General features: G+C 55.4%; 2 protein-coding genes across 2 annotated transcripts in view; one reads left to right on the top strand and one right to left on the bottom strand.

Annotated features, from left to right (window-relative positions):
* The window catches only part of CDC45 (cell division cycle 45), a 112,380-nt gene extending 91,428 nt beyond the window's left edge, over nt 1–20,952 (top strand). Inside the window, exon 18 of the mRNA XM_032980600.2 lies at nt 18,154–20,952. Coding sequence (XP_032836491.1) covers nt 18,154–18,218 — 65 coding nt within the window. The 3' untranslated portion in view covers nt 18,219–20,952. The remainder of the gene's footprint in view (nt 1–18,153) is intronic.
* The window catches only part of LOC116958111 (uncharacterized), a 348,130-nt gene that overhangs the window by 213,388 nt on the left and 109,041 nt on the right, over nt 1–25,701 (bottom strand). The gene's annotated exons all lie outside the window — the stretch shown is intronic.

The raw sequence follows: 25,701 nt of genomic DNA, 5'->3' as shown, positions 1-25,701 counted from the left end.
ACCACCACACAGACTCACCACCACACAGACTCACCACCACACAGACTCACCACCACACAGACTCACCACCACGCAGACTCACCACCACGCAGACTCACCACCACACAGACTCACCACCACACAGACTCACCACCACGCAGACTCACCACCACGCAGACTCACCACCACACAGACTCACCACCACACAGACTCACCACGCAGACACACCACCACACAGACTCACCACCACACACACTCACCACCACACAGACTCACCACCACACAGACTCACCACGCAGACACACCACCACACAGACTCACCACCACGCAGACTCACCACCACGCAGACTCACCACCACACAGACTCACCACCACGCAGACTCACCACCACACAGACTCACCACGCAGACACACCACCACACAGACTCACCACCACGCAGACTCACCACCACGCAGACTCACCACCACACAGACTCACCACCACACAGACTCACCACACAGACTCACCACCACACAGACTCACCACCACACAGACTCACCACACAGACTCACCACCACACAGACTCACCACCACACAGACTCACCACCACACAGACTCACTCACCACACAGACTCACCACCACACAGACTCACCACCACACAGACTCACCACCACACAGACTCACCACACAGACTCACCACACAGACTCACCACCACACAGACTCACCACCACACAGACTCACCACCACACAGACTCACCACCACACAGACTCACTCACCACACAGACTCACCACCACACAGACTCACCACCACACAGACTCACCACCACACAGACTCACCACCACGCAGACTCACCACCACGCAGACTCACCACCACGCAGACTCACCACACAGACTCACCACACAGACTCACCACCACACAGACTCACCACCACACAGACTCACCACCACACAGACTCACCACACAGACTCACCACCACACAGACTCACCACCACACAGACTAACCACACAGACTCACCACCACACAGACTCACCACCACACAGACTCACCACCACACAGACTCACCACACAGACTCACCACCACACAGACTAACCACACAGACTCACCACCACACAGACTCACCACCACACAGACTCACCACCACACAGACTCACCACAACACAGACTCACCACCACACAGACTCACCACCACACAGACTCACCACACAGACTCACCACCACACAGACTCACCACCACACAGACTCACCACACAGACTCACCACACAGACTCACCACCACACAGACTCACCACCACACAGACTCACCACCACACAGACTCACCACCACACAGACTCACCACCACACAGACTCACCACCACACAGACTCACCACCACACAGACTCACCACCACGCACACTCACCACCACGCAGACTCACCACCACACAGACTCACCACCACACAGACTCACCACACAGACTCACCACACAGACTCACCACCACACAGACTCACCACCACACAGACTCACCACCACGCAGACTCACCACCACACAGACTCACCACCACGCACACTCACCACCACGCACACTCACCACCACACAGACTCACCACCACACACACTCACCACCACACAGACTCACCACCACACAGACTCACCACCACACAGACTCACCACCACACAGACTCACCACCACACAGACTCACCACCACGCACACTCACCACCACGCAGACTCACCACCACGCACACTCACCACCACACAGACTCACCACCACACAGACTCACCACCACACAGACTCACCACCACACAGACTCACCACCACACACTCACCACCACGCACACTCACCACCACGCAGACTCACCACCACACAGACTCACCACCACACAGACTCACCACACAGACTCACCACCACACAGACTCACCACCACGCACACCACCACACAGACTCACCACCACACAGACTCACCACCACACAGACTCACCACCACACAGACTCACCACCACACAGACTCACCACCACACAGACTCACCACCACACAGACTCACCACCACGCAGACTCACCACCACACAGACTCACCACCACACAGACTCACCACCACACAGACTCACCACCACGCAGACTCACCACCACGCAGACTCACCACCACGCAGACTCACCACCACACAGACTCACCACCACACACACTCACCACCACACAGACTCACCACCACACAGACTCACCACCACGCAGACTCACCACCACGCAGACTCACCACCACACAGACTCACCACCACACAGACTCACCACCACACAGACTCACCACCACGCAGACTCACCACCACACAGACTCACCACCACACACACTCACCACCACGCAGACTCACCACCACACAGACTCACCACACAGACTCACCACCACACAGACTCACCACCACACAGACTCACCACCACACAGACTCACTCACCACACAGACTCACCACCACACAGACTCACCACCACACAGACTCACCACCACGCAGACTCACCACCACACAGACTCACCACCACGCACACTCACCACCACGCACACTCACCACCACGCAGACTCACCACCACACAGACTCACCACCACACAGACTCACCACCACACAGACTCACCACCACACAGACTCACCACCACGCAGACTCACCACCACGCAGACTCACCACCACACAGACTCACCACCACACAGACTCACCACCACACAGACTCACCACCACACAGACTCACCACCACACAGACTCACCACCACGCAGACTCACCACCACGCAGACTCACCACCACACAGACTCACCACCACACAGACTCACCACCACGCAGACTCACCACCACGCAGACTCACCACCACACAGACTCACCACCACACAGACTCACCACGCAGACACACCACCACACAGACTCACCACCACACACACTCACCACCACACAGACTCACCACCACACAGACTCACCACGCAGACACACCACCACACAGACTCACCACCACGCAGACTCACCACCACGCAGACTCACCACCACACAGACTCACCACCACACAGACTCACCACACAGACTCACCACCACACAGACTCACCACCACACAGACTCACCACACAGACTCACCACCACACAGACTCACCACCACACAGACTCACTCACCACACAGACTCACCACCACACAGACTCACCACCACACAGACTCACCACCACACAGACTCACCACCACACAGACTCACCACCACACAGACTCACCACCACACAGACTCACTCACCACACAGACTCACCACCACACAGACTCACCACCACGCAGACTCACCACCACGCAGACTCACCACCACACAGACTCACCACCACACAGACTCACCACCACACACACTCACCACCACACAGACTCACCACCACGCAGACTCACCACCACGCAGACTCACCACCACGCACACTCACCACCACACAGACTCACCACCACACAGACTCACCACCACACAGACTCACCACACAGACTCACCACACAGACTCACCACCACACAGACTCACCACCACACAGACTCACCACCACACAGACTCACTCACCACACAGACTCACCACCACAGACTCACCACCACACAGACTCACCACCACACAGACTCACCACCACACAGACTCACCACCACACAGACTCACCACCACACAGACTCACCACCACACAGACTCACCACCACACAGACTAACCACACAGACTCACCACCACACAGACTCACCACCACACAGACTCACCACCACACAGACTCACCACAACACAGACTCACCACCACACAGACTCACCACCACACAGACTCACCACACAGACTCACCACCACACAGACTCACCACCACACAGACTCACCACCACACAGACTCACCACACAGACTCACCACACAGACTCACCACCACACAGACTCACCACCACACAGACTCACCACCACACAGACTCACCACACAGACTCACCACACAGACTCACCACCACACAGACTCACCACCACACCGACTCACCACCACACAGACTCACCACCACACAGACTCACCACCACGCACACTCACCACCACGCAGACTCACCACCACACAGACTCACCACCACACAGACTCACCACACAGACTCACCACACAGACTCACCACCACACAGACTCACCACCACACAGACTCACCACCACGCAGACTCACCACCACACAGACTCACCACCACACAGACTCACCACCACACACACTCACCACCACACAGACTCACCACCACACAGACTCACCACCACACAGACTCACCACCACACAGACTCACCACAACACAGACTCACCACCACACAGACTCACCACACAGACTCACCACCACACAGACTCACCACCACACAGACTCACCACCACACAGACTCACCACCACACAGACTCACCACACAGACTCACCACACAGACTCACCACCACACAGACTCACCACCACACAGACTCACCACCACACAGACTCACCACACAGACTCACCACACAGACTCACCACCACACAGACTCACCACCACACCGACTCACCACCACACAGACTCACCACCACACAGACTCACCACCACGCACACTCACCACCACGCAGACTCACCACCACACAGACTCACCACCACACAGACTCACCACACAGACTCACCACACAGACTCACCACCACACAGACTCACCACCACACAGACTCACCACCACGCAGACTCACCACCACACAGACTCACCACCACGCACACTCACCACCACACAGACTCACCACCACACACACTCACCACCACACAGACTCACCACCACACAGACTCACCACCACACAGACTCACCACCACACAGACTCACCACCACACAGACTCACCACCACACACACTCACCACCACGCAGACTCACCACCACGCACACTCACCACCACACAGACTCACCACCACACAGACTCACCACCACACAGACTCACCACCACACAGACTCACCACCACACACTCACCACCACACACACTCACCACCACACAGACTCACCACCACGCACACTCACCACCACACAGACTCACCACCACACAGACTCACCACCACACAGACTCACCACCACGCACACTCACCACCACACAGACTCACCACCACGCAGACTCACCACCACGCAGACTCACCACCACGCAGACTCACCACCACGCAGACTCACCACCACACAGACTCACCACCACACAGACTCACCACACAGACTCACCACACAGACTCACCACCACACAGACTCACCACCACACAGACTCACCACCACACAGACTCACCACACAGACTCACCACCACACAGACTCACCACCACACAGACTCACCACCACGCAGACTCACCACCACACAGACTCACCACCACCCAGACTCACCACCACACAGACTCACCACCACACAGACTCACCACCACGCAGACTCACCACCACGCAGACTCACCACCACGCAGACTCACCACCACACAGACTCACCACCACACAGACTCACCACACAGACTCACCACACAGACTCACCACCACACAGACTCACCACCACACAGACTCACCACCACGCACACCACCACACAGACTCACCACCACACAGACTCACCACCACACAGACTCACCACCACACAGACTCACCACACAGACTCACCACACAGACTCACCACCACACAGACTCACCACCACGCACACCACCACACAGACTCACCACCACACAGACTCACCACCACGCAGACTCACCACCACGCAGACTCACCACCACACAGACTCACCACCACGCAGACTCACCACCACACAGACTCACCACCACACAGACTCACCACCACACAGACTCACCACCACACAGACTCACCACACAGACTCACCACACAGACTCACCACCACACAGACTCACCACCACGCACACCACCACACAGACTCACCACCACACAGACTCACCACCACGCAGACTCACCACCACGCAGACTCACCACCACACAGACTCACCACCACGCAGACTCACCACCACACAGACTCACCACCACACAGACTCACCACCACACAGACTCACCACCACACAGACTCACCACAACACAGACTCACCACCACACAGACTCACCACCACACAGACTCACCACACAGACTCACCACCACACAGACTCACCACCACACAGACTCACCACCACGCAGACTCACCACCACGCAGACTCACCACCACGCAGACTCACCACCACACAGACTCACCACCACACAGACTCACCACCACACAGACTCACCACCACACAGACTCACCACCACACAGACTCACCACCACACAGACTCACCACCACGCAGACTCACCACCACGCAGACTCACCACCACACAGACTCACCACCACACAGACTCACCACCACGCAGACTCACCACCACGCAGACTCACCACCACACAGACTCACCACCACACAGACTCACCACGCAGACACACCACCACACAGACTCACCACCACACACACTCACCACCACACACACTCACCACCACACAGACTCACCACCACACAGACTCACCACGCAGACACACCACCACACAGACTCACCACCACGCAGACTCACCACCACGCAGACTCACCACCACACAGACTCACCACCACACAGACTCACCACACAGACTCACCACCACACAGACTCACCACCACACAGACTCACCACACAGACTCACCACCACACAGACTCACCACCACACAGACTCACTCACCACACAGACTCACCACCACACAGACTCACCACCACACAGACTCACCACCACACAGACTCACCACCACACAGACTCACCACCACACAGACTCACCACCACACAGACTCACTCACCACACAGACTCACCACCACACAGACTCACCACCACGCAGACTCACCACCACGCAGACTCACCACCACACAGACTCACCACCACACACACTCACCACCACACAGACTCACCACCACGCAGACTCACCACCACGCAGACTCACCACCACGCACACTCACCACACAGACTCACCACACAGACTCACCACCACACAGACTCACCACCACACAGACTCACCACCACACAGACTCACTCACCACACAGACTCACCACCTCAGACTCACCACCACACAGACTCACCACCACACAGACTCACCACCACACAGACTCACCACCACACAGACTCACCACCACACAGACTCACCACCACACAGACTAACCACACAGACTCACCACCACACAGACTCACCACCACACAGACTCACCACCACACAGACTCACCACAACACAGACTCACCACCACACAGACTCACCACCACACAGACTCACCACACAGACTCACCACCACACAGACTCACCACCACACAGACTCACCACCACACAGACTCACCACACAGACTCACCACACAGACTCACCACCACACAGACTCACCACCACGCAGACTCACCACCACGCAGACTCACCACCACACAGACTCACCACCACACAGACTCACCACGCAGACACACCACCACACAGACTCACCACCACACACACTCACCACCACACACACTCACCACCACACAGACTCACCACCACACAGACTCACCACGCAGACACACCACCACACAGACTCACCACCACGCAGACTCACCACCACGCAGACTCACCACCACACAGACTCACCACCACACAGACTCACCACACAGACTCACCACCACACAGACTCACCACCACACAGACTCACCACACAGACTCACCACCACACAGACTCACCACCACACAGACTCACTCACCACACAGACTCACCACCACACAGACTCACCACCACACAGACTCACCACCACACAGACTCACCACCACACAGACTCACCACCACACAGACTCACCACCACACAGACTCACTCACCACACAGACTCACCACCACACAGACTCACCACCACGCAGACTCACCACCACGCAGACTCACCACCACACAGACTCACCACCACACACACTCACCACCACACAGACTCACCACCACGCAGACTCACCACCACGCAGACTCACCACCACGCACACTCACCACACAGACTCACCACACAGACTCACCACCACACAGACTCACCACCACACAGACTCACCACCACACAGACTCACTCACCACACAGACTCACCACCTCAGACTCACCACCACACAGACTCACCACCACACAGACTCACCACCACACAGACTCACCACCACACAGACTCACCACCACACAGACTCACCACCACACAGACTAACCACACAGACTCACCACCACACAGACTCACCACCACACAGACTCACCACCACACAGACTCACCACAACACAGACTCACCACCACACAGACTCACCACCACACAGACTCACCACACAGACTCACCACCACACAGACTCACCACCACACAGACTCACCACCACACAGACTCACCACACAGACTCACCACCACACAGACTCACCACCACACAGACTCACCACCACACAGACTCACCACACAGACTCACCACACAGACTCACCACCACACAGACTCACCACCACACAGACTCACCACCACACCGACTCACCACCACACAGACTCACCACCACACAGACTCACCACCACGCACACTCACCACCACGCAGACTCACCACCACACAGACTCACCACCACACAGACTCACCACACAGACTCACCACACAGACTCACCACCACACAGACTCACCACCACACAGACTCACCACCACGCAGACTCACCACCACACAGACTCACCACCACGCACACTCACCACCACACAGACTCACCACCACACACACTCACCACCACACAGACTCACCACCACACAGACTCACCACCACACAGACTCACCACCACACAGACTCACCACAACACAGACTCACCACCACACAGACTCACCACCACACAGACTCACCACCACACAGACTCACCACACAGACTCACCACCACACAGACTCACCACCACACAGACTCACCACCACACAGACTCACCACACAGACTCACCACACAGACTCACCACCACACAGACTCACCACCACACAGACTCACCACCACACAGACTCACCACCACACAGACTCACCACCACACAGACTCACCACACAGACTCACCACACAGACTCACCACCACACAGACTCACCACCACACCGACTCACCACCACACAGACTCACCACCACACAGACTCACCACCACGCACACTCACCACCACGCAGACTCACCACCACACAGACTCACCACCACACAGACTCACCACACAGACTCACCACACAGACTCACCACCACACAGACTCACCACCACACAGACTCACCACCACGCAGACTCACCACCACACAGACTCACCACCACGCACACTCACCACCACACAGACTCACCACCACACACACTCACCACCACACAGACTCACCACCACACAGACTCACCACCACACAGACTCACCACCACACAGACTCACCACCACACAGACTCACCACCACACACACTCACCACCACGCAGACTCACCACCACGCACACTCACCACCACACAGACTCACCACCACACAGACTCACCACCACACAGACTCACCACCACACAGACTCACCACCACACACTCACCACCACACACACTCACCACCACACAGACTCACCACCACGCACACTCACCACCACGCAGACTCACCACCACGCAGACTCACCACCACGCAGACTCACCACCACGCAGACTCACCACCACACAGACTCACCACCACACAGACTCACCACACAGACTCACCACACAGACTCACCACCACACAGACTCACCACCACACACACCACCACACAGACTCACCACCACACAGACTCACCACCACACAGACTCACCACCACACAGACTCACCACACAGACTCACCACCACACAGACTCACCACCACACAGACTCACCACCACGCAGACTCACCACCACACAGACTCACCACCACCCAGACTCACCACCACACAGACTCACCACCACACAGACTCACCACCACGCAGACTCACCACCACGCAGACTCACCACCACGCAGACTCACCACCACACAGACTCACCACCACACAGACTCACCACACAGACTCACCACACAGACTCACCACCACACAGACTCACCACCACGCACACCACCACACAGACTCACCACCACACAGACTCACCACCACACAGACTCACCACCACACAGACTCACCACACAGACTCACCACACAGACTCACCACCACACAGACTCACCACCACGCACACCACCACACAGACTCACCACCACGCAGACTCACCACCACGCAGACTCACCACCACGCAGACTCACCACCACACAGACTCACCACCACGCAGACTCACCACCACACAGACTCACCACCACACAGACTCACCACCACACAGACTCACCACCACACAGACTCACCACAACACAGACTCACCACCACACAGACTCACCACCACACAGACTCACCACACAGACTCACCACCACACAGACTCACCACCACACAGACTCACCACCACACAGACTCACCACCACGCAGACTCACCACCACGCAGACTCACCACCACACAGACTCACCACCACACAGACTCACCACCACACAGACTCACCACACAGACTCACCACCACACAGACTCACCACACAGACTCACCACCACACAGACTCACCACCACACAGACTCACTCACCACACAGACTCACCACCACACAGACTCACCACCACACAGACTCACCACCACGCAGACTCACCACCACACAGACTCACCACCACACAGACTCACCACCACACAGACTCACCACCACACAGACTCACCACAACACAGACTCACCACCACACAGACTCACCACACAGACTCACCACCACACAGACTCACCACCACACAGACTCACCACCACACAGACTCACCACCACACAGACTCACCACCACACAGACTCACCACACAGACTCACCACCACACAGACTCACCACCACACAGACTCACCACCACACAGACTCACCACCACGCAGACTCACCACCACGCAGACTCACCACCACGCAGACTCACCACCACGCACACTCACCACCACACAGACTCACCACCACACAGACTCACCACCACACAGACTCACCACCACACAGACTCACCACACAGACTCACCACACAGACTCACCACCACACAGACTCACCACCACACAGACTCACTCACCACACAGACTCACCACCACACAGACTCACCACCACACAGACTCACCACCACACAGACTCACCACCACACAGACTCACCACCACACAGACTCACCACCACACAGACTCACCACCACACAGACTCACCACCACACAGACTCACCACCACACAGACTCACCACACAGACTCACCACCACACAGACTCACCACCACACAGACTCACCACCACACAGACTCACCACCACGCAGACTCACCACCACGCAGACTCACCACCACACAGACTCACCACCACACAGACTCACCACCACACAGACTCACCACACAGACTCACCACACAGACTCACCACCACACAGACTCACCACCACACAGACTCACCACCACACAGACTCACCACCACACAGACTCACCACCACGCAGACTCACCACCACGCAGACTCACCACCACGCAGACTCACCACGCAGACTCACCACCACACAGACTCACCACCACACAAACTCACCACCACACAGACTCACCACACAGACTCACCACCACACAGACTCACCACCACACAGACTCACCACCACACAGACTCACCACCACACAGACTAACCACACAGACTCACCACCACACAGACTCACCACCACACAGACTCACCACCACACAGACTCACCACACAGACTCACCACCACACAGACTCACCACCACACAGACTCACCACCACACAGACTCACCACCACACAGACTCACCACACAGACTCACCACACAGACTCACCACCACACAGACTCACCACCACACAGACTCACCACCACACAGACTCACCACCACGCAGACTCACCACCACACAGACTCACCACCACACACACTCACCACCACGCAGACTCACCACCACACAGACTCACCACCACACAGACTCACCACCACACAGACTCACCACCACACAGACTCACCACACAGACTCACCACCACACAGACTCACCACCACACAGACTCACCACCACACAGACTCACTCACCACACAGACTCACCACCACACAGACTCACCACCACACAGACTCACCACCACACAGACTCACCACCACACAGACTCACCACCACACAGACTCACCACCACACAGACTCACCACCACACAGACTCACCACCACGCAGACTCACCACCACGCAGACTCACCACCACGCAGACTCACCACGCAGACTCACCACCACACAGACTCACCACCACACAAACTCACCACCACACAGACTCACCACACAGACTCACCACCACACAGACTCACCACACAGACTCACCACCACACAGACTCACCACCACACAGACTCACCACCACACAGACTAACCACACAGACTCACCACCACACAGACTCACCACCACACAGACTCACCACCACACAGACTCACCACCACACAGACTCACCACCACACAGACTCACCACACAGACTCACCACCACACAGACTCACCACCACACAGACTCACCACCACACAGACTCACCACACAGACTCACCACACAGACTCACCACCACACAGACTCACCACCACACAGACTCACCACCACACAGACTCACCACACAGACTCACCACACAGACTCACCACCACACAGACTCACCACCACACCGACTCACCACCACACAGACTCACCACCACACAGACTCACCACCACGCACACTCACCACCACGCAGACTCACCACCACACAGACTCACCACCACACAGACTCACCACACAGACTCACCACACAGACTCACCACCACACAGACTCACCACCACACAGACTCACCACCACGCAGACTCACCACCACACAGACTCACCACCACGCACACTCACCACCACACAGACTCACCACCACACACACTCACCACCACACAGACTCACCACCACACAGACTCACCACCACACAGACTCACCACCACACAGACTCACCACCACACAGACTCACCACCACACACACTCACCACCACGCAGACTCACCACCACGCACACTCACCACCACACAGACTCACCACCACACAGACTCACCACCACACAGACTCACCACCACACAGACTCACCACCACACACTCACCACCACACACACTCACCACCACACAGACTCACCACCACGCACACTCACCACCACGCAGACTCACCACCACGCAGACTCACCACCACGCAGACTCACCACCACGCAGACTCACCACCACACAGACTCACCACCACACAGACTCACCACACAGACTCACCACACAGACTCACCACCACACAGACTCACCACCACACACACCACCACACAGACTCACCACCACACAGACTCACCACCACACAGACTCACCACCACACAGACTCACCACACAGACTCACCACCACACAGACTCACCACCACACAGACTCACCACCACGCAGACTCACCACCACACAGACTCACCACCACCCAGACTCACCACCACACAGACTCACCACCACACAGACTCACCACCACGCAGACTCACCACCACGCAGACTCACCACCACGCAGACTCACCACCACACAGACTCACCACCACACAGACTCACCACACAGACTCACCACACAGACTCACCACCACACAGACTCACCACCACGCACACCACCACACAGACTCACCACCACACAGACTCACCACCACACAGACTCACCACCACACAGACTCACCACACAGACTCACCACACAGACTCACCACCACACAGACTCACCACCACGCACACCACCACACAGACTCACCACCACGCAGACTCACCACCACGCAGACTCACCACCACGCAGACTCACCACCACACAGACTCACCACCACGCAGACTCACCACCACACAGACTCACCACCACACAGACTCACCACCACACAGACTCACCACCACACAGACTCACCACAACACAGACTCACCACCACACAGACTCACCACCACACAGACTCACCACACAGACTCACCACCACACAGACTCACCACCACACAGACTCACCACCACACAGACTCACCACCACGCAGACTCACCACCACGCAGACTCACCACCACACAGACTCACCACCACACAGACTCACCACCACACAGACTCACCACACAGACTCACCACCACACAGACTCACCACACAGACTCACCACCACACAGACTCACCACCACACAGACTCACTCACCACACAGACTCACCACCACACAGACTCACCACCACACAGACTCACCACCACGCAGACTCACCACCACACAGACTCACCACCACACAGACTCACCACCACACAGACTCACCACCACACAGACTCACCACAACACAGACTCACCACCACACAGACTCACCACACAGACTCACCACCACACAGACTCACCACCACACAGACTCACCACCACACAGACTCACCACCACACAGACTCACCACCACACAGACTCACCACACAGACTCACCACCACACAGACTCACCACCACACAGACTCACCACCACACAGACTCACCACCACACAGACTCACCACCACGCAGACTCACCACCACGCAGACTCACCACCACGCAGACTCACCACCACGCACACTCACCACCACACAGACTCACCACCACACAGACTCACCACCACACAGACTCACCACCACACAGACTCACCACACAGACTCACCACACAGACTCACCACCACACAGACTCACCACCACACAGACTCACTCACCACACAGACTCACCACCACACAGACTCACCACCACACAGACTCACCACCACACAGACTCACCACCACACAGACTCACCACCACACAGACTCACCACCACACAGACTCACCACCACACAGACTCACCACCACACAGACTCACCACCACACAGACTCACCACACAGACTCACCACCACACAGACTCACCACCACACAGACTCACCACCACACAGACTCACCACCACGCAGACTCACCACCACGCAGACTCACCACCACACAGACTCACCACCACACAGACTCACCACCACACAGACTCACCACACAGACTCACCACACAGACTCACCACCACACAGACTCACCACCACACAGACTCACCACCACACAGACTCACCACCACACAGACTCACCACCACGCAGACTCACCACCACGCAGACTCACCACCACGCAGACTCACCACGCAGACTCACCACCACACAGACTCACCACCACACAAACTCACCACCACACAGACTCACCACACAGACTCACCACCACACAGACTCACCACCACACAGACTCACCACCACACAGACTCACCACCACACAGACTAACCACACAGACTCACCACCACACAGACTCACCACCACACAGACTCACCACCACACAGACTCACCACCACACAGACTCACCACACAGACTCACCACCACACAGACTCACCACCACACAGACTCACCACCACACAGACTCACCACCACACAGACTCACCACACAGACTCACCACACAGACTCACCACCACACAGACTCACCACCACACAGACTCACCACCACACAGACTCACCACCACGCAGACTCACCACCACACAGACTCACCACCACACACACTCACCACCACGCAGACTCACCACCACACAGACTCACCACCACACAGACTCACCACCACACAGACTCACCACCACACAGACTCACCACACAGACTCACCACCACACAGACTCACCACCACACAGACTCACCACCACACAGACTCACTCACCACACAGACTCACCACCACACAGACTCACCACCACACAGACTCACCACCACACAGACTCACCACCACACAGACTCACCACCACACAGACTCACCACCACACAGACTCACCACCACACAGACTCACCACCACGCAGACTCACCACCACGCAGACTCACCACCACGCAGACTCACCACGCAGACTCACCACCACACAGACTCACCACCACACAAACTCACCACCACACAGACTCACCACACAGACTCACCACCACACAGACTCACCACACAGACTCACCACCACACAGACTCACCACCACACAGACTCACCACCACACAGACTAACCACACAGACTCACCACCACACAGACTCACCACCACACAGACTCACCACCACACAGACTCACCACCACACAGACTCACCACCACACAGACTCACCACCACGCAGACTCACCACCACGCAGACTCACCACGCAGACTCACCACCACACAGACTCACCACCACACAAACTCACCACCACACAGACTCACCACACAGACTCACCACCACACAGACTCACCACCACACAGACTCACCACACAGACTCACCACCACACAGACTCACCACCACACAGACTCACCACCACACAGACTAACCACACAGACTCACCACCACACAGACTCACCACCACACAGACTCACCACACAGACTCACCACCACACAGACTCACCACACAGACTCACCACCACACAGACTCACCACACAGACTCACCACACAGACTCACCACACAGACTCACCACCACACAGACTCACCACCACACAGACTCACCACACAGACTCACCACACAGACTCACCACACAGACTCACCACCACACAGACTCACCACCACACAGACTAACCACACAGACTCACCACCACACAGACTCACCACCACACAGACTCACCACCACACAGACTCACCACCACACAGACTCACCACCTCACAGACTCACCACACAGACTCACCACCACACAGACTCACCACACAGACTCACCACACAGACTCACCACACAGACTCACCACCACACAGACTCACCACCACACAGACTCACCACCACACAGACTCACCACACAGACTCACCACACAGACTCACCACACAGACTCACCACCACACAGACTCACCACCACACAGACTCACCACCACACACACTCACCACCACACAGACTCACCACACAGACTCACCACCACACAGACTCACCACCACACAGACTCACCACCACACACACTCACCACCACACAGACTCACCACCACACAGACTCACCACCACACACACTCACCACCACACAGACTCACCACCACACAGACTCACCACCACACAGACTCACCACCACACACACTCACCACCACACAGACTCACCACCACACAGACTCACCACCACACAGACTCACCACCACACAGACTCACCACCACACAGACTCACCACCACACAGACTCACCACCACACAGACTCACCACCACACAGACTCACCACCACGCAGACTCACCACCACGCAGACTCACCACCACACAGACTCACCACCACACAGACTCACCACCACACAGACTCACCACACAGACTCACCACACAGACTCACCACACAGACTCACCACCACACAGACTCACCACACAGACTCACCACCACACAGACTCACCACCACACAGACTCACCACACAGACTCACCACCACACAGACTCACCACACAGACTCACCACACAGACTCACCACCACACAGACTCACCACCACACAGACTCACCACACAGACTCACCACCACACAGACTCACCACCACACAGACTCACCACCACACACACTCACCACCACACAGACTCACCACCACACAGACTCACCACACAGACTCACCACACAGACTCACCACACAGACTCACCACACAGACTCACCACCACACAGACTCACCACACAGACTCACCACCACACAGACTCACCACCACACAGACTCACCACCACACAGACTCACCACCACACAGACTCACCACCACACAGACTCACCACCACACAGACTCACCACACAGACTCACCACCACACAGACTCACCACCACACAGACTCACCACCACACAGACTCACCACACAGACTCACCACCACACAGACTCACCACCACACAGACTCACCACACAGACTCACCACCACACAGACTCACCACCACACAGACTCACCACCACACAGACTCACCACCACACAGACTCACCACCACACAGACTCACCACCACACAGACTCACCACCACACAGACTCACCACCACACAGACTCACCACCACACAGACTCACCACCACACAGACTCACCACCACACAGACTCACCACCACACAGACTCACCACCACACAGACTCACCACCACACAGACTCACCACCACACAGACTCACCACACAGACTCACCACCACACAGACTCACCACCACACAGACTCACCACACAGACTCACCACCACACAGACTCACCACCACACAGACTCACCACACAGACTCACCACACAGACTCACCACCACACAGACTCACCACCACACAGACTCACCACGCTCTTTTTCTCCCTGCAGTTGTGGAGCTGAAAACTGAGGATCGAGGGAAATTCCTGGACGCGCTCATCACTTTATTATCTTAGACTCGCATACACACACACATACACACACACACTCATACACACACATTCATACACACACACATATACACTCATACATACACACACATTCATACACACACACATACATACACACTCATACACACACATTCATACACACACACATATACACTCATACATACATACACACACATTCATACACACACACATACACACACATTCATACACACACTCATACACATACATACACACACTCATACACATACATACACACACTCATACACACACATTCATACACTCATACACACACATTCATACACTCATACACACACATTCATACACATACATACACACACTCATACACATACCTACACACACTCATACACACACATTCATACACTCATACACACATTCATACACATACATACACACACTCATACACATACATACACACACTCATACATACACATTCATACACAGACACTCATACACATACATACACACACATAACATAACAACAACAACCGCCATTCGCCACTAAGTGGCGGTAACATCACCACGACGCTTGTGCCAGGCTATGTGCACCCTGAGGCCACATGAAGTGTCGAACGCCCGCTGGCAGGAGGTCACGGGGCAGACCCAGGTGCCACAGGTCGACTGACTGAGATGACTGGCTGATGCACCACCTGTGCCCCCTACTGTGCCAACCTGCTGTGCTTTAGCCACCCGGTGCTCCGCTCGTTGTTGTGAGCGTCGCTCCTCCGCCCTCCGTTGTTGTTGGAGGGCGACTGCCTCCAACTGCCCAGTAGCGTCCTTCACGAGCCTCCTCCACAGAGGCCGATCTTGACACCGCTGGTACCAGTCATCGGCAAGTCCACTCAGCTCCACGTCCTCCTGTACCACATCACTCCATCTCTTCTCTAGCCCGTGCCGCGCCCGCTTAGCCCCCTCAATCCGGCCAAACAAAAGCTGTTTCGGCATGCGGTGGCTGGGCATGCGGGCTACATGACCCAGCCATCGCAGCCTTGCCTGCCGGAGGAGCTCACCGATGGGACCCTGCCCAGATCTTTCAAGGATTTGTGAGCTCCTCACACAATCCAGTCTGGTTAAACCCAGGATGGATCGTAGGCAGGCCAGCCTAAATGTTTCTAACTGGCGAAGATGTTCCATTACACACGCACACATACATATACACTCACACATACACTCACATACACACACACATACACACACATACACACTCCTCACTGGAGAGAGACAAAGGTGGCCGTGCGTGGTGTTGGCCACCCACCCCCTCTGTGTGCCACAGTGCCGGTAGCCTTCACAGGCGCAGCTGGTGCTGCTCGCTACCAGCAGCACTTGCCCCTACAGCCCTGCCAGAGGCTACCTGGGGGAAGCTTTGTCTCTGTGTGTGCATCATAGGTGCTGCTACTCGCTACTAGCAGCACTTGCCCCTACAGCCCTGCCAGAGGCTACCTGGGGGAGCTTTGTCTGTGTGTGGTGTGTGTAGTACATAGACGCTGCTACTCGCTAGCTAACAGCACTTGCCCCTACAGCCCTGCCAGAGGCTACCTGGGGGAGCTTTGTCTCTGTCACTGTTCTCTCTCCAGGGGTAGCGCTGAGCCCTGAGACTTTCCACTCATCCGAGAGAGAGATGGTGTCAGAGGGTGTGTAGTGTGTAATGTGTAGTGTAGTGTGTGTAATGTGCAGTGTAATGTGTACTGTAGTGTGTGTAGTGTAGTGTGTGATGTGTAGTGTGTAATGTGTACTGTAGTGTAGTTTGTGTAATATGTAGTGTGTGTGATGTGTAGTGTGTAATGTGTACTGTAGTGTGTGTAATCTGTAGTGTGTGTAAATTGTAGTGTGTGTAAATGTGTGTAATGTGCAGAGTGTGTAAATGTGTGTAATGAGTGTAAAATGTAAATGTGTGTGTAATGTATAATGAGTGTGTCTAGTATGTGTGTAGAAATGTGCAGAGTGTGTAAATTGTAGTGTGTAATGTGCAGAGTGTAATGTGTAATATGTGTGTAAATGTATGTAATGTATGTGTAGTGTGTGTTAATGTGTGTGTGTAGTGTGTGTTAATGTGTAGTGTGTAAATGTATGTGTAATGTGCAGAGTGTGTGTAATGTGTAAATGTGTGTGTAACGTGCAGAGTGTGTTAATTTGTGTAGTGTGTGTACTATATGTAATTGTGTGTAGTGTGAACTTCTTTCGCACCATACGTAGCCAACCGCGCTAATCGGAGGTGTGCGGGAAGGACAACAACTTAACAACAACAAACTTAACAACAACAAACAAACACAACAACAAACTTAACAACAAACACAACAACAAAAACAACTAACACAACAAAAACAACTAACAACAACAAAAACTTAACAACTAACACAACAACAAACTAACACAACAACAACAAACTTAACAAACACAACAACAACAAACTTAACAACAAAAACAACAAACTAACACAACAACAAACTAACACAACAACAACAAACTTAACAACAAACACAACAACAAACTTAACAACAAACACAACAACAAACTAACACAACAACAACAAACACAACAACAAACAACAACAAACTTAACAACACAAAAACGACGACGAGAAGCAGTTGTACAGAAATTATTTTAAACCTGAAGTGAGTTTTAAATCGACAATGAGCGGTGTTCTAAGAGTGAGAGAGAGTGGTATTGTATATTCCTGTAGAGAGACATGCATTGTGGTTAATAAAGAGTTTTTCTGTGTTCAGATTCTCGCTCTGATGTACAACAACAACAACCACCGCCATTCGCCACCAAGTGGCGGTGATGTCACCACGACGCTTGTGCCAGGCTAGGTGCACCTTGAGGCCACGTGAAGTGTCGAACGCCCGCGGGCAGGAGGTTACGGGGCAGACCCAGCAGGTGCCACGGGTCGACTGAGCGAGATGACTGAAATGAGTGGCTGATGCACCACGTGTGCCCTCTACTGTGCCAATCTGCTGTGCTTTAGCCACCCGGCGCTCCGCTCGTTGTTGTGAGCGTCGCTCCTCCGCCCTCCGTTGTTGTTGGAGGGCGACTGCCTCCAACTGCCCAGTAGCGGCGTCCTTCACGAGCCTCCTCCACAGAGGCCGATCTTGACACCGCTGGTACCGGTCATCGGCAAGTCCACTCAGCTCCACGTCCTCCTGTACCACATCACTCCATCTCTTCTCTAGCCCGTGCCGCGCCCGTTTAGCCCCTTCGATCCAGCCGAACAAAAGCTGTTTGGGTATGCGGTGGCTGGGCATGTGGGCTACATGACCCAGCCAACGCAGCCTTGTCTGCCAGAGGAGCTCACTGATGGGAATGTCACCCACTCACCCACCCAACAACTCAACCACTCACTCACCCACTCGCCCACCCACTCACTCAAACAACCACTCACCCACTCGCTCATCCACCCGCTCACTCGCCCACACACCCACTCATTCATGCGGTGGCGGGCTACATGGCCCAACCAACGCAGCTTTGCCTGCCGGAGGAGCTCACCGATGAGACTTTTAACCAATCCAGCTTGGTTAAGAGACCCATAGACCCAGAGATGCATAGATATACACAGAGATCCATAGACACAGATGCATAGAGATGCATAGATACCCATAGACACACGCAGATTCATAGACCCATAGAGAGACAGATTCATAGAGAGTCTCAAACTAAACTATTTGCACGTGGCCAGGTGAGGCCCCACTGAGCTGCTGTGGAGATCTCCTATCAGACAGGGGGCGTGGCCATCAATGATAGCAGCTCACCACCACGTGGCTGATGTCATCATCACCACCACCACGTGGTTGATATCATCATCATCATCACCACGTGGTTGATATCATCACCACGTGGCTGATGTCATTATCATCATCACCACGTGGCTGATGTCTCATCATCACCACGTGGCTGATGTTGTCATCATCACCACGTGGCTGATGTCATCATCATCATCACCACGTGGCTGATATCATCATCATCATCACCACGTGGCTGATGTCATCATCATCACCACGTGGCTGATGTCATCATCATCACCACGTGGCTGATGTCATCATCATCACCACGTGGCTGATGTCATCATCATCACCACGTGGCTGATGTCATCATCATCATCACCACGTGGCTAATATCAACACCACGTGGCAGATGTCGTCATCATAATCACCACGTGGCTGATGTCGTCATCATCATCACCACGTGGCTGATGTCATCATCATCACCACGTGGCTGATGTCATCATCATCATCACGTGGCTGATGTCATCATCATCACCACGTGGCTGATGTCGTCATCACCACCACGTGGACATTCACAGCAGCAGCCAAATCCTCTGAACGCAGAGAGACCCACAGAGACCCACAGAGACTCACAGAGACCCACAGAGACCCACAGAGACCCATAGAGACCCATAGAGACCCACAGAGACTCACAGAGACCCACAGAGACCCACAGAGACTCACAGAGACCCACAGAGACCCACAGAGACCCACAGAGACCCACAGAGACCCACAGAGACCCACAGAGACCCACAGAGACCCACAGAGACCCATAGAGACCCACAGAGACCCATAGAGACCCACAGAGACCCATAGAGACCCACAGAGACCCACAGAGACCCATAGAGACCCACAGAGACCCACAGAGACCCACAGAGAGCCACAGAGACCCACAGAGACCCACAGAGACCCACAGAGACCCATAGAGACCCACAGAGACCCACAGAGAGCCACAGAGACCCACAGAGACCCACAGAGACCCACAGAGACCCACAGAGACCCACAGAGACTCACAGAGACCCACAGAGACCCACAGAGACCCACAGAGACCCACAGAGACTCACAGAGAGCCACAGAGACCCACAGAGACCCACAGAGACCCACAGAGACCCACAGAGACCCACAGAGACCCACAGAGACCCATAGAGACCCACAGAGACCCACAGAGAGCCACAGAGACCCACAGAGACCCACAGAGACCCACAGAGACCCACAGAGACCCACAGAGACCCACAGAGACTCACAGAGACCCACAGAGACCCACAGAGACCAAGATAGAACCATAGAGCAGCAGCCAAATCCTCTGAACGCATGGTGGTGGTGGTGGTGACATTGATTCTAAATGTGGAGGGGAAAACCGGAGGACCTGGAGACATACACACAGTGACCACCACGGGGAGAGAGACAGACAGAGAGAGAGACAGACAGAGACAGACAGAGAGAGACAGAGACAGACAGAGACAGACAGAGACAGAAAGACAGACAGAGAGACAGAGAGACACAGAGAGACGCACTTAGACAGCAGCAGGCATTGTCAGGGTCCGGGATCAAACCCACGATTTCCTGTGTACCAGGCGAGGTAGTGAACATCTCACGACTTCGTGTGTACCAGGCGAGGTAGTGAACATCTCACGACTTCGTGTGTACCAGGCGAGGTAGTGAACATCTCACGACTTCGTGTGTACCAGGCGAGGTAGTGAACATCTCACGACTTCGTGTGTACCAGGCGAGGTAGTGAACATCTCACGACTTCGTGTGTACCAGGCGAGGTAGTCAACATCTCACGACTTCGTGTGTACCAGGCGAGGTAGTGAACATCTCACGACTTCGTGTGTACCAGGCGAGGTAGTCAACATCTCACGACTTCGTGTGTACCAGGCGAGGTAGTGAACATCTCACGACTTCGTGTGTACCAGGCGAGGTAGTGAACATCTCACGACTTCGTGTGTACCAGGCGAGGTAGTGAACATCTCACGACTTCGTGTGTACCAGGCGAGGTAGTGAACATCTCACGACTTCGTGTGTACCAGGCGAGGTAGTCAACATCTCACGACTTCGTGTGTACCAGGCGAGGTAGTGAACATCTCACGACTTCGTGTGTACCAGGCGAGGTAGTGAACATCTCACGACTTCGTGTGTACCAGGCGAGGTAGTCAACATCTCACGACTTCGTGTGTACCAGGCGAGGTAGTCAACATCTCACGACTTCGTGTGTACCAGGCGAGGTAGTCAACATCTCACGACTTCATGTGTACCAGGTGAGGTAGTGAACATCTCACGACTTGCTGTGTACCAGGCGAGGTAGTGAACATCTCACGATTTCCTGTGTACCAGGCGAGGTAGTCAACATCTCACGACTTCGTGTGTACCAGGCGAGGTAGTGAACATCTCACGACTTCGTGTGTACCAGGCGAGGTAGTCAACATCTCACGACTTCGTGTGTACCAGGCGAGGTAGTGAACATCTCACGACTTCGTGTGTACCAGGCGAGGTAGTCAACATCTCACGACTTCATGTGTACCAGGTGAGGTAGTGAACATCGCACGACTTCGTGTGTACCAGGCGAGGTAGTCAACAGCTCACGACTTCGTGTGTACCAGGCGAGGTAGTGAACATCTCACGACTTCGTGTGTACCAGGCGAGGTAGTGAACATCTCACGACTTCGTGTGTACCAGGCGAGGTAGTCAACATCTCACGACTTCGTGTGTACCAGGCGAGGTAGTCAACATCTCACGATCTGTGACCTTTCTGGGTCACGCCACATAACCGCATGGCCAGAGCGCGGGCTGGAAAACTTCCTGGACAGCTGCGGGTGAGTGAGTGAGTGGGTGGGTGAGTGAGTGGGTGGGTGAGTGGGTGGGTGAGTGAGTGGGTGAGTGAGTGAGTGGGTGGGTGAGTGGGTGGGTGGGTGAGTGGGTGAGTGGGTGGGTGGGTGAGTGAATGGGTGGGTGAGTGAGTGAGTGGGTGGGTGGGTGAGTGGGTGGGTGGGTGAGTGGGTGAGTGGGTGGGTGGGTGAGTGAGTGGGTGGGTGAGTGGGTGAGTGGGTGGGTGGGTGAGTGAGTGGGTGGGTGGGTGGGTGAGTGGGTGGGTGGGTGAGTGAGTGGGTGGGTGAGTGGGTGAGTGGGTGGGTGGGTGAGTGAATGGGTGGGTGAGTGAGTGAGTGGGTGGGTGAGTGGGTGGGTGAGTGAGTGGGTGAGTGAGTGAGTGGGTGAGTGGGTGAGTGAGTGGGTGGGTGAGTGGGTGGGTGAGTGGGTGAGTGAGTGAGAGGGTGAGTGGGTGAGTGGGTGGGTGGGTGAGTGGGTGAGTGGGTGGGTGAGTGAGTGAGAGGGTGAGTGGGTGAGTGGGTGAGTGAGTGGGTGGGTGAGTGGGTGGGTGGGTGGGTGAGTGAGTGGGTGGGTGAGTGGGTGGGTGAGTGGGTGGGTGAGTGGGTGAGTGGGTGGGTGAGTGAGTGAGAGGGTGAGTGGGTGAGTGGGTGAGTGAGTGGGTGGGTGAGTGGGTGAGTGGGTGGGTGGGTGAGTGAGTGGGTGGGTGAGTGAGTGAGAGGGTGAGTGGGTGAGTGGGTGGGTGGGTGAGTGAGTGAGTGGGTGAGTGGGTGAGTGAGTGGGTGAGTGAGTGGGTGAGTGGGTGGGTGAGTGGGTGGGTGGGTGGGTGAGTGAGTGAGTGGGTGGGTGAATGAGTGAGTGGGTGGGTGAATGGGTGAGTGAGTGGGTGA

Source organism: Petromyzon marinus, unplaced genomic scaffold, assembly GCF_048934315.1.
Source record: "Petromyzon marinus isolate PM22_M1 ecotype Great Lakes invasive population unplaced genomic scaffold, UKy_Petmar_22M1.pri1.0 PM_Scaffold_37, whole genome shotgun sequence".
In the NCBI taxonomy this organism is placed as follows: Eukaryota; Metazoa; Chordata; class Hyperoartia; order Petromyzontiformes; family Petromyzontidae; genus Petromyzon; species Petromyzon marinus.
This window is presented reverse-complemented; position numbering and strand designations above follow the sequence as displayed.